Raw genomic sequence first — 17,819 nt, forward strand, 5'->3', positions numbered from 1 at the left:
CTACTGCAAGACCATTTCAGGCTGGACATAAGGAAGAATTTCTTTACTGTCTGAGCCCCCAAGGGCTGGAATGCCAGAGGTGGTTCAAGCACCTACATTGAACACCTTCAAGGGTAAATTGGATGCTTATCTTGCTGGGATCCTATGACCCCAGCTGACTTCCTGCCCTTCAGGTGGGGGGCTGGACTAGATGATCTTCCTGGGTCCCTTCTAGCCCTAACGTCTATGAAATCAATTATTCAGTGGGCCCAGTAAAGATATCACAATCCCCCCCCCCAAAAAAACCAAAATAAAACAAAACAGCACACCTTGCTTCTCACACAAGCTCAATGACAGACTGACTGGCTTCAGGGGGATTTCAGTCAGGCTCTTCATGAACAGTGAAGTACCAATGCACGACTGTTTTCTCGCAAAACCTACTCTGTGCGGCATGCAGTTGTGTAAGTGGCAAAACGTGCATCAACGTGCAGAAAATGGGGGTGGTGCAGTTGAACTAAAGCACCTCCAAGGTGCTTTAGTGCAAAAGTGCACTGCCACTATTTTCTCCACGCTGACGTGCAGCACCGAATGCTTTTCAAAGCACCCAGCACTGACATGTACACGTGTAAAAATGCCCTTAATTGTGGAAATAAAATCTACACAAAATTATTTAAAGGAGGTATCCACAGAGAGAAAGAGGGAGATTCATGAATATGAGAATACAACTTCCACATGGGGGCAAGGAGAAATAATATATTTAAGTAAAAACTGGAAAACTGTATGGTTGTGTGGGATTTAATTCAGTCTGTATTTTGTTAAAGCTGGTTTTTTTCAAATTAACAGCAATCAAGAAATTAAACTGTGATTTAAAAAAAAAAAATCACACCTGGAAGCATATGATTTATATTGAATTCTACTGATACAAAATTGACAAACGAAGCCCTACACAATGGGTCTAACAGAAATAATGCTCTCAATAGTGAGGATTTTATTTAAAGTGATTAACTGACCACCAAAAAAATCCTTGCTCTGTTTTTAACACAGTTCTAATAGAGCCAGACTGAAAAAGATTAAGAGTAAAATGTTTTATTATTCCAAGAGAGCGAACTTTTTTACCTTGAAACAGATAATAACATGATTTTTAGCCAAAAGAATTACCATTTCTCTTCAACTACTAGAAAATAATATTGTTTATGTATCCAGGCTGCAATCTACAAAAGATAAGCTAGATACCTCCTCCCTGCACCCAGTTGGTTTTAGGAGTTTATATGTTAGACACTTGGTAATAATTGCAGCAGCCAATTGTTCTCTTAATAGGATAGAAATTAAGATGCTCTGCCTCTTCAAAGCAGTGTTGCCAGGTGTACAATAAATTCAATCCTTGTATGATGTACAATCAGTAACAGTAAAAGTGCTCAAAATGTACAAGAATTTTTGAGGCAGCTACATGATGCAACGTATGCAAAACCCAAGACATTCTTAAGCAGTTTTAACTGATTTTTGGGCTTGCTGTCACTGCTTTCTTATGACTGCTTGCCTAAAATAAAGAAATACTATAACTGATAACTCAGTTCTCCTCACTATCTGGGAAGTTATAGTGAGCAACATAAAGTAAAGGAAATACAAAGGTTTATTTGCATCTCTATTTGCATATTTTTCAGTGTATGATAGTTTTTCAGCAAATACAATAATTTTGAGCTTATTAATTTAATATTTAAGATCTGGCTACACTGCTTCAAAATAAGGAATAGGATAGGCAGCTGGGGGCCTCACTTCCTACCAATGATTGCCCTATTCCTGTATCCATGGACTTTGTATCATTTGTGGCTTTTTTTCTTCTCTACGTGTTTACATATTCTCTCCACCATGTTTCCCTGGTTTTGCTACGTTTGCACATGAATAGTTACAGCACAAAAACTTTTAGGATAGGATTTCTCAAAAGCTTTTAACGTTGGCATAACTCTGCTCTCACTAAAGTTAGCCAATCATTATTAATGAATTAGGCCAGCACTGATCTTCTGAATACCATATTGATTTCAGTGAGAGTCAGACATCTAAATATCTTTCAGAATATGGGCCCAAACTTTAGGACCAGGAATAGGTGGATCATGAAATAAAACATTTCTATTAACTCAGTAACTGTTCTACATTGCCTTTTCTTTTTTTCTTAAAGGAAAGAATATTTTAGTAATAGTTTATTATTTCTGGTAAAAAATGTCTTGTAAGTAAAAATGTTGTAGTCTTAGTTACTGTAATTAATAAGATTGCATTTAAATGTAATCTAAGTAACTTCATTGTCATAAAAACCTATTAGGCATATTCGGAGACATGTATAAAAAAAAAAAAAAAAAAAATCAGGTACAGAGCCTACAATTAGAGTTAATGATGTGCAAAAATCACCTCTTGATCCCTATACTGTAGCCTCTTCTCCTAAAACAGTACTAGCTCCACCTCCACTTTATCCATCTGTTGCCTGAGTTCAGCTATTGCGTCATGGAGTGACTGTAGCACAATGGAAAAAGGGGATAACAGCAAATATTGGGAAAAGATTACAATCACATAAAGAGATGATGAGACAAGGTGAAGAACCAAAGGAATAATTGATTTTGTTATTGGTTTTGGAAAACTTTCATTTAAGAAACCAAGTGATGCTTAGAGGCAGACACATGGAATTCAGAGCTAACAATACCATTTCTTGTGATCATTTGGATTAAATCTTACTTCAGCAGCATTTGCTGTTGATGCTTACATTTTAACCCATCGCTTAAACTGCTCAGTGAGAGTGTGATGCTGTAAGGATCAGAGCTTATCATATGGTGTTATGCTTTTTCATTAGGTAACAGATTTCACATTTTACCATCATTTCGTTGAATAAAAAAAGATTTCAATGTCTGGGAGTCCAAAATAACAGCTAGTTATAATTTGGCTAAGCCTCTACAGCACTAAAGCTATCTTGAAGAATTCCATCTATGTTTGCCACCTGGCAAATCTTATTTCTACAACAGTGGTGTGTCTGATGCTTGTCTGAGCTGGTAAGTTGTTGTTAAGGCAGTGATGATCATTTAGATAACTGGGATCAGACTGGAGGGAATAAGGTAATGGAACTTGATGCAAGCTCTGTTCACAGCTCACAGCTCCAGATATGTTTATATTAGAATAATGGAGCTACACTTCACAACACCAACCACTGCAAGGGTCACAAAAAGCCTTTAGAATCAGCCCAACATTTAAGTGAGACTTGCTTCCTGGAATGACATCATTGTTACCTTTCCTTCTCGCAGATTAATTCACATTTGGAATCTTTCTTTGCAATCTTAAGAAGCAGAAACTCAAGTTTCTTTTTATAAAATAGCAGAGCCTAACATTCTCTTCTTTACGTTATGCAATTACCAGAGAGTTGTTACCACCTGTGTATGTTGGCACCATCTGATCACAGGAGTTATTATGCAACAGACCAGTGATCTAGAGAAAGCAGAGCCAAGGAATGCAATTCTCCCTGATCCTGCTCTTTAAAAGAGCAAAGAACTCTCAGCAAGATGCTATACATGATGCATCTGTCTCTCACTGAATCAGACCAACCAGCTTTTCAGCTTGAGAACCATGTGCTTAAAACCTTACTTCGGAAGTTCTCTTTTCAAAATTGAGAGTTTCCCCAAGCAAAAGGAACTTTTTTCCCTTAAAAAGAAAACGTGAACATTAAAGATTAACTCCTCCCGTTACCTGTAAAAAAAAAAAAAAAAAAAAAAAAAAGCCCTGCTTCTTGTTTCAGGAAACATGAAGCCACATGCAGGTTCAAAGGATCTATTCAACTGGTTTACTCACCTCTGTGTCTCTGAATCTAACTTCATAGTCTGATCTGTCCTTCTCTACAGAGGTTAGCTTTAGCTTCAAATTGGAAATTTCTGCCATAAGATCCAGTTTCTGTGTTTCAAGGGATGTTCTGCTCAAGAGCTCCTGATTCAGAATTAAGAGGAACAGAATAATTAATCTTTTTTTTTTTTAAATTACATGTTAGCAGAATACAAAGGTAGATCCCAGAAACACAAAGAGGTCTTTTAGATAATAAGTCAAGAAAATCCTTTACCCAGGATACTCACCCCAACCAACTCAATAATCTTTAATCCAGCCAGCCTCTCACACCTCAGGCAGAAGTCTCTACCTGTAATACTGGGTCATCTAAGGATGACCAGGAAGGCCCAATTCTACCCCTCAGGAAAAGCTGTGAACAATGGACATCCATAGTTCCCAACAAACTCTTTTAGTCTTGCAAACTCTGCCAGTCAGCAGCAACTGAAGGAGATGATCTTGGAACTTATGGCAAGTAGAACCATGGGTGACTCTCTTCAAATCAACCTGGATGTGTCCAGAATGATGGCTTGCTCTTGCTGTCAGGCCAGGAATACCCCATCCAAAAGGCCTAATCCCTTAATAGAGAGCAGCAAAGCATCCCATTTATGATAAACAGGTGCCCCAAAAGAGCTATCTAAGGCTTCAATTCAACTTCCATGGAAGTCAGTAACTCCAGTAAAAGTTTTACTAAATTCTGTTCTGCAGAATAGGGCTGATGCAACTAAGAATAGAGAATTTTTAACAAATAAAGTGGGAAGGTAAACAAAGGAGCTATCACTGCCGTGCCATACGGAAGATTTCAAGATCTTGTACTAAATTATACCAGTTTAACTAAAGCAGACTAAACTATACAATTTAGTACCACAACATATCTAATAAGTTGAAAGAAATGCAATTGCTCTTGCTTCCTCACAATACCTGCTGTAGCATCTCTTCTGTGGCATTCAGCTTCTCCCTGTGTTCTTCTAGACAGAACTCCAAATCTCGAATCTTTTCTCCCTGAGCCTCCACTTGGTCAGTAAGCACGCTTACCTGTACAGCAGTGACATATGGACATACATAACTACTGCAAACTTGCATCATGCCTATGGCCCTGAAGGCTCCACAGTTCAGTTACAGCAAGAGCAGTCCACAGCATGGGAAGTTTCAGAGACGTAGACAATTTCTACATTTGCACACTGTAATTTCAGAGCAATATTTGGTAGGCAGGTTCCTCTGGCCCAAAGCTTGTAATTTAGCTAGGACTGAACTCCTACTCTGAAATAGTAATTTCAATAGCAATGGGATCTTAGATGTGGACAGTGACTAAATTCTCACTTTATAATCTTGTCTGGAAAGCTGCATGTCTTTATACCAGAACTTTGAGAATCAGGTACTCCCATTGCATCAGTATCAAATAAGGCTTAGTTATAAGCCAACAGTGCCCTTGTTGCAAAGAAGGTTAATGGCATACTGGGCTGCATTAGCAGGGGTGCTGTCAGCACATCAAGAAAAGTGGTTATACCCCTCTATTCAGCACGGGAGAGGCCACATCTGGAGTACTATGGCCAATTTTGGGCTCCCCACTACAGAAAGGACTTAGACAAATAGGAGAGAGTCCAGCAGAAGACAAAAAATGGCTAGGGGGCTCAGGCACAGGACTTCTGAGGAGAGGCTGAGGGAACTGGGCTTATTTAGTCTGGAGAAGAGAAGACCGGGGGTGGGGGGGAAGATTTAGTAGCAGCCTTGAACTACCTAAAGTGGGGTTACAAAGAGGACAGAGTTAGACTGTTTGCAGTGGTGCCAGATGACACAACAAGGAGCAATGGTCTCAAGTTGCAGCAAGGGAAGTTTAGGTTGGATATTAGGAAAAACTCTCTCACTAGAAGAGTAGTAAAGCACTGGAACGGGTTACCCAGAGAAGAAGTTGTGGAATCTTCATCCTTGGAGGTTTTTAAAACCTAGCTAGACAAAGCCTTGGTTGGGATGATATACTTGGGAACAGGGGGCAGTCTTGCTCGAGCAGGGGGCTGAACTAGATGACCTCCTGAGGTCTCTTCCAACTCTGATATTCTATGCTTGTAAACTAAATAAATAATACAAAGCTCATAATTATGCCTCATGCATCACACCATAAGCAAGGTCGATATGGATTGTGTACACACGTTCAAATAATCTGGGGCAATTCTCCCGGGTTTGTTTTCCTAGTAAAAATATTACCTGTAAATGTCTGAACAGACATTTGAAGGTTAAGCCCCTGAGGAGCAAAGCTAACAACTGATGGGGCACAGCCAGGGACCCACACACATCTCTGAGTGCTCTGCTATCTCCCTCAGTCTGTCTAAAGACAGAAATGTACAGAGGAGCCCTAATTAGCTGATCCACATGGCTCAGGATCAACCGGTGTCTACCTACAGCACAATGTGGAGTCCAGCCCAAATGACACACTGTCCCCCATGGCAGAGGAGCCAGGAGCAAAGCACTCTGGGATGCTGCATGACTGTGTTGTAGCTTCTCCCAGACATCTGCTTTCGCAGGAGAAACTCTCCTGGGAGCCATTTAACTCTGATTGTTCCTGGGTTATTTTTCTTCCAGAGTGGTTTTTGTCCTGGAAGAAAAGTCACAAACATCTTCTGTATACTTGTGGTTTCTCCTAGGAGAGCAGCTACTCTCCCAGGAGAAACTGAATGTCTATATATGACCATGATGTCCACTCTGAAGAGCTGACAATTTTCTGATGGATGTAACATACGAGGATAATAGAAACAAAAAGGGGAGGTTAAGGAATGGAGGACCATTAATCATCACGAAGATTATGTGGAATAAATCACTGGTGCTCCATGGGCCAGACTGCTCCCAATCCTTGAGCTAGCATTACAGTATTGATAAACAAATAGGCCCACTTGTGTAATGTTTTAGTAGTCAATAAAGAAGAGGTTCTTAAGGAATATGAAAGAAACTTAGTGCCCTCATGGATAAGGTCAGGTAACAATTAAATAGAGGCTTGCCTACACATGGAGTGGACACTCTTAATCTTACTGAAATTTAAATTCACACTCTATATTAACCTAGTTCAACTTTCAGATATAAACAAGCTCTAAGACCACAAGCCAAGATGGTATGACTCCAAGCAAATAATCAATTCTTTAATCACTTAAAGCAACCAACCTGTAAACAAGAGAACGCTTACTTGCAAAACAAGAGATTCCTTATCATTTTCCAACCGTGCTAACCTTTCTTGATATACATCACCATTACCAGGTATATGTCCATTAGTCTGAAAAAAAAAAGAACAACAAGTTTATCTCCTATTGTAGTTAGCATTGTTTGCTGACAATTTTAAAAAGCTGTGCCCTAGGATCTCTAGCTAAATACAATATTACTAGTCACCACAAGAAAGACAGCTAAAATATAACAGTTATGGGCTAGATGCTCAACTCCGTAAAGTTGAGGTAAAGTGAAGTCAGAGTAACTAGGCTAACTTACATCTGGGAAGGGATTAAAAGAAATGAAGGATGAAATTGGTCTTCTGTAACTAAATTCCTCAAATTTGTTTACTGCACAGAAGGCATTTTTAAGCCTGCATCATGCTTCATGGTAGGGATCTACCTAAATTGCACTGAAAGCACACTGTGCAGTGGCTCCTTTAACCTTTTTTTTTTTTTTTTTTTTGCTGTGCATGCCCACCTGCCATTGATTGATGGAGGGGCCTCAGCCTTTCTTCTGATTGGCCAGGAGGCAAAAACTGTGGTTTTACATATGCCACTTTTTGCCTCCTGCCTAATCAGCAAGCAGCAGGGCCACCAGGACCCCTCCACCAAATCAGCAGCAGGAGGCAAAAATAGTGGCATATTTAAAACAAGATTAAAGGAGCTGCTGAGCAGTGCACTTCCGGCACAATTTAGGGAGAACCCTACTCACAGTACCATGCTAAGGCATACCTACAAAGAGAAGAATACCTCAACAAAACAAAAAACCTCACCCTATGGGGAAAAAGGTTTTAGATAAATTATTTGGTTTTTTTGTGTAGTCTCTCCATTTCTGAACAATGTATTGTACAGTAAAACAAAAAAAAACATCAAATAAAATATACCCCTACTTGTCAGATGAATTCTACTATGCCTTATCAAACCTATGCAATCTAAACATGCCCCTTTAAGCTGCTTTTGTCTGGCTATAAACAGACATCGTCCTTAGAGCAGGATCACTTGTGCCAGGATGTGTCCTAGCACAGATGATCAACTTAACTGGGCAACACAGACATCTCCCATTGTCCCACAGGGTCGGGCCCCTGCCGCTTCTGGAGCTTCAGAGGGCCAATTCTGCAGGACGACCAAAAATGAGGAAACTGACTTGGGGTGCAGCTCTGCAAATGAGGGAATCTATAATCTTGGAGACATGGAGGTCAACTACGGAGAGTTATCAATGGTTCTGTTTGCCACCAATTGTTCCAAGACCACCTCCCTCAGTTGCTGCTGAATGGCAGAGTTTGCAAGGTTTTATGTTGGGAAGTTTATGGTGGGAATTACGAATGTCCTCAGGGTTCCCTCATTTGCAGAGGCACACCCCACAAGTTGGGGCATAGCAGCACAGTGCATCTGCCTGGGGAATCCCCTCCCAGAGGGAAAACCAGGGCAGGTAATCCCAGGGCTACAGGGGCCCAGTCATAATACCCCTGCAGGAGAATTCATGGACCACACAGGGTTAGGCCCTCAAAAGCATGGGAGCACCTGGCAGGTAGACTAGAGAGTGTGGGTAGTTCAGGGGTGCTTGAACTCTCCCCGCCATAAAGCAAACAGATGTCTACTGTCAAAAAACAGCACAAGTGTTAACTACCTATTGGTGTGGTCACAATTTGGGGCATTTGTGGCATGACAAGGTGCACAGATGTCTGTTGCTTGCCCTTTGTAGCACGATAAAAACGTTATGATGGCAAAAAGGTGACGTCTGGTCTCTGGCCTCTCACATCAAGGGGGAAAAAAAAAGATTAAATGTGTTGTGATGATCCACGGTTCCTGAAACTGCAAATACAGCAGGAAAATGAGCTATATGACAGACCAATCTATTGTAATGATTGCGAAAGAAAAACAAACTATCCAAAACTGAGAGCAACATTTGGCTTTGGTCATCCCCAAAGTAATCCCAAAGTACTTTATGAAGCAAACATTCTTCCCATCATCACAAAGCATTTGGAAAATTTAGAGAACCTGTTCCAAAATTGAGTACAGTCAACAGAAAACCAGTTCTTGTGTTGATTCTTAGTATTTAAGGGAACAGGTTCATAGGACTAGTAATAGGGGTGTGTGAAACGGGCCATATTCGATTCGGGTTCAGATTTGGCTCGATTCAGAAGACATTATTTTGATTAGTTGATTCGGATCACTGTCCTAATTAGATTCAGCCAAACCTGAACATGAAGATTTGATTCTGATTCCGAGAATCAGCAATTCAGCCACAAACATAACTTTACATGTTTTTTGTACATATCTCGAGGTAGCAGGCGCAGCTCATAAACGCTGAGATGGTGCGGTGGATGGAGCATCCCACAGGAGCATAGGGGGCCCCCCGCATGCTCAGTGGCAGACCCAAAGTGGACCAGAAGTACTTCTGGGCCACCGGTCTACCACCAAGCACAGAGGGGAGCCCCTCCCCTGCATCCCCCTGGCTCAGTGATCGGCTACAGGGGGGACCCCAGGTGCCCTCCCAGACCCAGGAGGCACCAGTCGCCAAGCCAGGGGTCTCCCGGACACTCCATGACAGACCTGGAATTGGACCGGAAGGGTTGGTGACCACCCACAGACACCGCCAGCAGCATGGGCGGTGGCCAGCAGCGATCACGGACCGCCTGCAGATGCTGCCGGCAGTGTCAGCATGTGCACCCCCTACACATTACCCCTGCTCCATAGTACATTACAGCAGTGTATCATGATGCCCTGTGCCCAAAGAATTCAGGAATAACCTGCCAATATCAATTCTCCCACTGACTGGGCTGGGTTCCAAGGTTTAGCCTCAGTCTGTGCGCTAGCATCACCTGGAAATGAGCTGAAGACGATCAGGATTTTAAGCACAGAGGTAGATATAAAAAAACTTGGCAAAACAAGTATTAAGGGTTGCCAAAGTAAATTCTAGTTAACTGCTAAATTGAAAGATTTCTTTTCAAGTCATGGGTGTCAAACTCATCTAGTCCCAGCATACTTTGGTTGGAGTGGCAGCCATGCTACATGCTCTGGCCCCCCTGTACCACATGCAGTGCCTAATCCAGCCACTCTGGGATCGTGCCGCACTTAGCGCAGGTCCCAGACCAGCTGGATCTGGTATGCTGAAGGAGGAAGAGGTCCATGGGCCTGATCCAGCCCATGGGCTAGCTCCACACCACAGGAACACACCATGCCCCACGAAGGTCTGATCCAACCAAGAGAAAGCACCACGCACTAAGTGATGGGGTTCTAGCGGCAGATCTGGTCCACAGGCTGTATGTTTGACACCTCGTTTTAAATTATATCATTTTCTTTATTGTACAGAGAATACAAAGAGTAGATTTGCATACTCTGACTTTAAAGAATAACAATAATGGTCCCTAAAACTTCTCTCCGTTTAGTTTGCTCTAATCGGTTTATTTCCATTTGAAGTTCTAGCTGCCTCTGGTAATAATATGGAGCCCATTACTACAATAACTGAATACCAGACAATCTTTAATGCACATGTCTTAACACTACCTCTATTGCAGAGTTTGATGCATCTCCCTCCTCACATGGGCAGCCAAGGCAGAGTGAAGCTCCATGACCCACCTGGAGTCACTTACAAAGTTCTGGCCAAAGCAGGGACTTGAGCCCAGGCCTCCTAACTCCTGCGTTGGTGCTCTAATCACTGAGGATTTCTTCCCTTCCTTGATGCAAAATAAACACAGGTGCCCATAGAAACCCATTTTTCCTCACTGATTATTTACTCTAATGCAACAGAGTTTTACATATGTGGTGACAATTAATGAGGTGTTATCACACTGTGTCGGTCACATCTTGCTAAGACACTTTCACTGCCAGGCTCTGTATGCACTGCTGTATTTCTCAATAAACAGTAAGATTTTAGTTGATATGAGAGAGAGAGAGAGAGAGAGAAAGAGAAAATAATTCAAACCACATTTGCACTTGGAAAAAACAGTTACCAGAAACAAGAACATTTTTTAAAAAGACAGGAAATGGATGAGAACTGCATTAAGTGCAGTAGAAAAGTTTTAATTCTCCTCTTCCAGGCAAAACAAAACACATCTTGTATTCATGTACTGGTCCAAACACTGACAGCAGCTTTGACTCCAGCTCCAGCCTAGGCCCAGAGCTGGAGTCACTTCCGGCCCCAAGCAGCAGCCCATGGAATCAGCAGCAGCTGCAGTGAGTCTGGGTCAGGGTCTATTTTGACAACTACTGCACACTGAAGAGGGGTTTTTACTAGATTGCTCAGTGACAGACTACCTCGCAGATAAATGAGAACCGAGTACTTTGTCCAATATTTATCATCTCACTTGTATTGACATAACTTCATTTGCCACCTGAAGTCCATGAGTGAGAGCGTGTGCTGGTGCTGGTGGGGTGGGGAGAATTTTTACTCAACTTAAAAATCCCTGGCTGCTGCTCTCTCACTCTTCCATAACCTCAGCTTTCCTAATACATTTTGTACCACCTAGCCATTCACACCACTTCACTTATCATACAAACATTACAAGGTGTTACAGCCACTCATTTGGGATAACTCTCAAAATTCATTTACAACTATATCCCTCATAAGCAAAAAAATCCATCCCAGACTTTTGCTGATTAAATCTTTACCCGCTACTAGAGAGTCCATCATCATCTATTCAGGTCCTCCTATCAACTCTAATATGCTTTGGTTCAGTCACTACAATCTTAACTATCTGCAATATTTTAAAAGGCTTATCTAGTTTGCATGGAAGTCCACCCCTTCTCACTCCCAACATCTCATGCCTATTTAGTGACATGTTTTCCTTCTTAATTTTCAGCATAACTATATATTAACCAGCAGGAGACACTGATTGAGTATTATACAGTCCTTCATTTTTAAGTTATAATGGAATTTTACAAAATATTTTTTTTAAGTGCAAATAAATCCCCAATTAATTCTACTTTTTTTTTTAAGATTTAAACAAAATGAAAGTGAACTCCTCAAAAAAATAAAACATTTATAAGACAGCCTAAAGAGAAATAAAAAAAAACCTGAAGAATTTTCTAAATATAAAGAAAGCAGCTGTTGAGATTGGAAGGTAAAACTGCTTCAAGATATTCTATTCCTTTATTAACAGCTCAGATAACATTTGCAGCCACAGAAAGAGACGACCTTAGCTGTAACTGTGCTATTCATTTATAGTTTTTTATGCAGACAAATGTGCCAGTCAGAATAAATATAGATGTTCTTACCCTTTTTAGCCACACACAGCACTCATGAATGTCCCAGTTATACTCCACAGTAGCCGTGGTTATCTGCAGGCATTCTAGACAGGTGACTGAACGGGGTGCCTAGCTGAGACTGAATCACCAGGCAGCTAGCACATCACAAAAATGCATGAGGCGGTGCCTGTGTGTCACCAGGATTTTCTGGAGGACAGATCTCTCTGGGGAGGCTAGTAGTGGCCAGAGTTCCTCATCTACATGGAGATGAGGGACTAAAGTGGGAAAACTAGACAAAGAAACTGCAAGGAAGTCACTCCTTCAAGCCACAGATGTCAGCTCCCCCTTAGACTCCCTAAGAAAGCAGAATTTCTTCAGATAAGATACCAGTGTCCCTCCCCACAAAAAAGCACTGGCCCCCTGTCCCCTCCCACAACAAATTTCAAACAGCAAGGTGCTTTCCCACATAGATCAGTTCCCTTCTAAGACCATGAACAATACACATGTTTTTGGTCTCTTTAGTTGCAGTACAAAGCTTTCCCACTCCCCACCCTTTTCCTCTGAAAGTCAGATGTAGGCTCACAGGGATCTCAAGAAGCCACCTAGTCTACCCTCCTTGTTCTGAGACCGTTATGTGTAACTAGGCTCTGACAGATGACTGATTCACCTGTTTTTTAACCCCTCTAATGACAGGGACTCTCCCTAGTTAGTCTTCTTTTAAATGGAAATAATTAAAAAGACAGGGATTGTGATCTTGCTTCCCAGTTACAAGAGAAACACTAGAAAAATGTCAGGGAATATTTATTTTCCTTAGAGATTATTATTTTTAAAAGATGGAAAGATGCACATAACTCACATGTGCAGATGTGAACTAGAATGGAAAAAAAATACTATTTAACAACACAAGCATCCTGAAGTATTTTTTGCTTCAAGTTTTAGGAAAAGACTTAAGAATGAGATGTATGTGGTAGTACCTTTACAATAATGATGAATAGTTCCTTGTTCTTGCATTTAAAAAGCCACTAGTGACTTAGTAAGAAAAAAATATCAAAAATAATGCTCCATTATAGTCTTACCAACCTTCATTATTTTATGGAAAAATCTCACAACCGTGGTTCTCTTACAAACCTAGCCCTTAAGTCCTCTGAAATCACCTAAAAATCCCAGCTTGCATCATTAAAACAAAGTTTCTAAACCTAGTGGCTGTGGAGAAATTCTTGAAAATGTGAACATTTCAAGGGTCTGAAACTAGAGAGCAAACAAACAAAGAGCCCCAAATTATTATTTTTAGAAGTCTCCTGGTTTTTAAGCCAGCCTCAGGACCACTCAGAAAAACTCGGGGTTGGCTGTAGGGTTGGATCTAGAGTGGGGGGTGTATCAGTGTAGTCCCAACTCCCTTTCAGACCCTGGGAGCAGCAGCCAGGGATTTTTAAGTCCGTGAATTGGGTAAGAACCCTCTCCATCCCACCACCACCACACACATACTAGCTCTCAGCCCCAGCTCCCTTCCCCTCCATGTTCACAGCACATTCCTATCCCTCCCCTCTCACAAGCGCACCTCCCCCTGCTGCTGCTGTCTCCAGTTACCCCGGGGTGGTGGTGGGGGGACAGCTGAGCGGGGTAGGGGACGAGCGGGGTGATTGTCCCAGGCAGCAAAGCAAAGAGGCACCAACAGGTGCTACCCAGCCACAGCAGGGCACAGGACAGAGCTCAAAGTGGCTTATCTGGGGGGGCGTGGGGATGGAGGAAGGGCAGGTACTGCCGCTGCGTGCACTCCCAGGCTAGCATAGTGGGGGGCATGTGCTCCTGGATCTGCGTGCAGGCAAAGGCAGGCTGCCACTGCATCACAGAGTGTTGACACTCATTTGGCAGGTGCCAAACTTCGTCGCTATGTCACTGCACATAATTTTCTTAGCACTACTGCACTCATCTATATATGATTTTCCAAGTTGCTATTTATTATATGAACCTGACATCTAACTGGGTAATTAGTTCCCAGTAAGAAATTCAGTTGTGTGGGTGAAGAGCACTCTGAGCTAGACCTCTTATGGGCAAAAACTGGCAGTTCTGTGACAGTTTGTGATAGAGATTAACGTAGAATCACAATGCACCTTTCTGTCCGAGGCCTGAGGTGATATTTGAACTCAGGTGTTGTGGAGCAAGAAATGAACATGCCATACTATATATTAAAATGCTTTCAGCACCTTAACTCCACCGCCTAATTCAAATGACTACATGCTATGAAAATCAAACAAAAAAGGTCTCAACTTCAATGCAGGATTTTTCCATGAATAAATCATACTTGGCCAAAATAATATTAACTAATCTACTTCCACCACATTGGAACAACTCTGTATCTTAAGAAAAAAAAAATTGACTATTCCAGTCAGGCACATTTATCTCCGAAACCTAAAATGCCTTCATAGAGAATTTGATTAGTTTTACTAGTTCCCATTAATCTTGATCAGCTTCTGAAAGAATGAATTCATTAAAGCAGCAGCAGAGCTTGCAGTTGATAGTACAAGTGGAAACAGTTTCTTTTTCTTAGAAGGACTACCTGAGGGAGTCAGCAAATCCCCGTCAGCATCACAGATCAACTAATCAGCATTCTTAAAAAACTGAAAATATTCAGTTTTCCATAAAGAACAGGACTTTGACTGTAAAAAAAAGCCAATGGCTCCCATTTACAGAAAGTATATCTTTTAAAGAAAGCAGAGCTACAACAGCAGGAGCACCATTAGATATAGGCCCATGATGAAAGGTTCACATCCAAAGTTTGGAGGTCTTGGAGGGGAAAGGCAGCAACTGTAGATTTCAAATAGGATTTCTTAAGAGTTCTTCTTGAGCAATGAAAACACCTGCTAAATGAGACTATTTGGTCAGTTCACAAAAAAGGCTAAGTACAGACAGTCAAAAATCCTGAATCAATTCAATCTTCACCAGTTAGTCTAAGCCAGGGGTGGGCAGTTATTTCGGGCAGAGGGCCGCTTGATGAGTTTTGGCAAGCTGTTGAGGGCCCCACCCCTTCATATGGAGAGCAAGTAAACATGCTCCACATTTATGTATCTAGTTACAACAGATACATCATGTCAAGTGGGGCCAGGGCTGGGGGAGCCAGAAGCCAGCCCTAGCCCCGCCCAAGCAGGCAGAGCATACTTCCAAAGCTGACACTGAGCTCCTATTATAGATATGCTTGTTATTGTACATAACAGACCTCAGAAATGCTACAGTTATACACCAGTTATGTACTTCAAAGAACTGAATCCCACATCATTTCTATGTTCTTCTCCCACAATTATACACTGCTTTGGGCTTTGTGACCAGGGCCTGGTGGCTTGAGAAGTATATGAAAGCAAAAGCTACCTCAAAAACATAGCTCTCCTCTAGGAACCTTCAGTAAAAGAAAGGTTTGGTTATTCCAAACTATTCCATGGAGAGATGGCATGGAGATGTATGCATCACTAGGTGGCATCTGAAGTCAAAACAGAAGCAAATCCAATCAAGAAAAGCCCAACATTCTTCAGGGGAAAAAAATACAAAAATGGTGTCTATTTTTTGCACCCATAGACAGTAGCATGTAGAGTTGTGGATGTAGTCTGAGGGACACTGGAACTGCCATGCTAGATCAGACCTGAAGTTCAGCTATTCCCTTTCATAGTTTCATAGTGCTTAGGGTCGAAAGGGACCTGAACAGATCATCAGGTCCAACCCCCTGCTCCTGGCAGGAATGAGTGCTGGGGTCATAATACCCCAGCCAAATATCTATCCAGCCTCTTGAAGACCCCCAAGGTAAGAGAGGGCACCACCACCCTTGGGAGTCCATTCCAGAGCCTGGCAGCCCTATCTGTAAAGTAATGCCTCCTGATGTCCAGCCTGAACCTTCTCTCTAACAATTTGTGGCCATTATTCCTAGTAACCCCTGGCGGTGCCCAGGGGAACAGAGCCTGACCCAATTGCGTCTGACAGTGGCCTGTACCAGGTGCTTCAAAGGAAGCTGCCAAAACCAGGGCTAGCCCTATGCTACAAAATCTGCGGACGCAAGGGGCCCCCTCTGTACGACTGCTTGCCACCCTCCCCACACCACAGTCGCCAGCTTCTTCAGCCACTTGCCATTATCCCCCCCAACCCCAAACCACTGGCTTTTTTGGGGCAGGTGGCCCCAAAACTATTTCTTGCAGGGGGCCTCAAAAAACTGTGGGCCGGCCCTGGCCAAAACCTCTCCACTGGCAGAGGTGAGATAATCTGCCACCATCACTAAATGTCACCCTCACTCTAATAATTAGAAACTGACTGAAATGTTGAAAGCACAATTCTTCATAAAAAGACTTTTTACCTTCTGTCAACAAGGCTTCTTTGAGACTTGTTGCCTACTTGTAAACAAGGCCAGCACAAGTTGTTCCCATAAACTAAGGGGTCCTCCTGAAGTCCCCCTTTATATTTTGAATGCAAGATATCAGGTATGCAAAATTAGTGGCCAGGTTGAAGCCTCTTCAAAAACATTGTCCTAAATTATATTTTTATATAAACTGAATGATTATTTTCTTGGCATTTTCCCAAGTGAAACTCCTCTACTGAATAATGCCAGCTTCTCAACCATGGTAATCACAAGGTATGGGGAAAGCAACTACTAGGTACACCTGATGTAAATCTAAATGACAAACTGAACAATCCATTTCCTTTCTTGCTAAACCAAATTCAGAAAGTCTATGACAGATGTTGCCATTCTATGAGTTTTCCCAAGAGATTATTAGCACTAATTAGAGCCAGGCAAGTATTTTCTATCAAAATCACTTTTAATTAATTTTTTTTTCATCTAAAAGATTTATATTAAGAATAAGAACTGCTTCCTAATGTATATTTCCTTTTTCAAATTAAAAAAAAAAAATCATATTTATTAAAAAGTGTTTCTGATCTAGAAGAAAGTCTGTAGCATCCAGTAGAGCATCATGGGAAAGGTAGGTCAGCCCCAGTAAATAAGTAAAAGATGCATCATAAGAACATCAAGATAATACTGTACCATTTGACTCTGAAGCCATTCTATCAGTGCTTCTGCTGTTGAATCTGGGACTTGACATCGCAACCCTTCTCTTTCATCTGCTTCCATCATCTCCAGTAAGCCACGCAAATCCTCCACAAGGTGCAGTGCTCGCAGGCTCCCCATGAATGGGGACGTAGGAGACTGACAATCAAATATGCCGTTGGAATACTCCAAAGCCTTGGAGCCTAGGGTAAGGCAAGTTAAAGGGACAACAATTACATTACATAAACAACAAAGGAAAACCAAAAAAGGAACCAATCTGAACTGTTATAATGCAACTGGGAGATTAAACTCATAGGTGGTTTCTTAGTGGCAAGTTTTTGTTTTCAGCAGAACAAAGACCTGAACCTGAATTTTAAAACCCCAACATTTCAAGAGTTTTTGGATGTATGATTATTTCCACATTAGTGTTAGAAATATTATTAAAAATGCATTATCAATAGCTGTTAGCTCCCATCAATAGTTGTCCTTTGAATAAGTACGGCTGCCAGCCCTCCTTGTCTCCTTAATGAGAGAGGGAAGGGGGGGGTTGGGAACTGAAGGAAAAACTCCAAGAGCTCTCTTTGTTCTGCAAATTT

At 41.7% G+C, this 17,819-nt stretch overlaps 1 protein-coding gene across 8 annotated transcripts in view; it reads right to left on the reverse strand.

Annotated features, from left to right (window-relative positions):
* PPFIBP1 (PPFIA binding protein 1) overlaps positions 1-17,819 on the reverse strand; it is a 146,076-nt gene that overhangs the window by 77,221 nt on the left and 51,036 nt on the right. For 7 of the 8 annotated variants that reach the window (XM_019544373.1, XM_019544371.1, XM_019544374.1 and 4 more), the window contains exons 3-6: positions 17,221-17,426; positions 6,998-7,084; positions 4,747-4,860; positions 3,802-3,933 (exon numbers count right to left, since the gene is read on the reverse strand). In XM_019544373.1, coding sequence (XP_019399918.1) covers positions 3,802-3,933; positions 4,747-4,860; positions 6,998-7,084; positions 17,221-17,426 — 539 coding nt within the window. The remainder of the gene's footprint in view (positions 1-3,801; positions 3,934-4,746; positions 4,861-6,997; positions 7,085-17,220; positions 17,427-17,819) is intronic. The other variant, XM_019544372.1, reaches the window with a different exon arrangement.

This window comes from Crocodylus porosus, unplaced genomic scaffold (genome assembly GCF_001723895.1).
Source record: "Crocodylus porosus isolate Cpor-Errol unplaced genomic scaffold, CroPor_comp1, whole genome shotgun sequence".
NCBI lineage: Eukaryota > Metazoa > Chordata > Crocodylia > Crocodylidae > Crocodylus > Crocodylus porosus.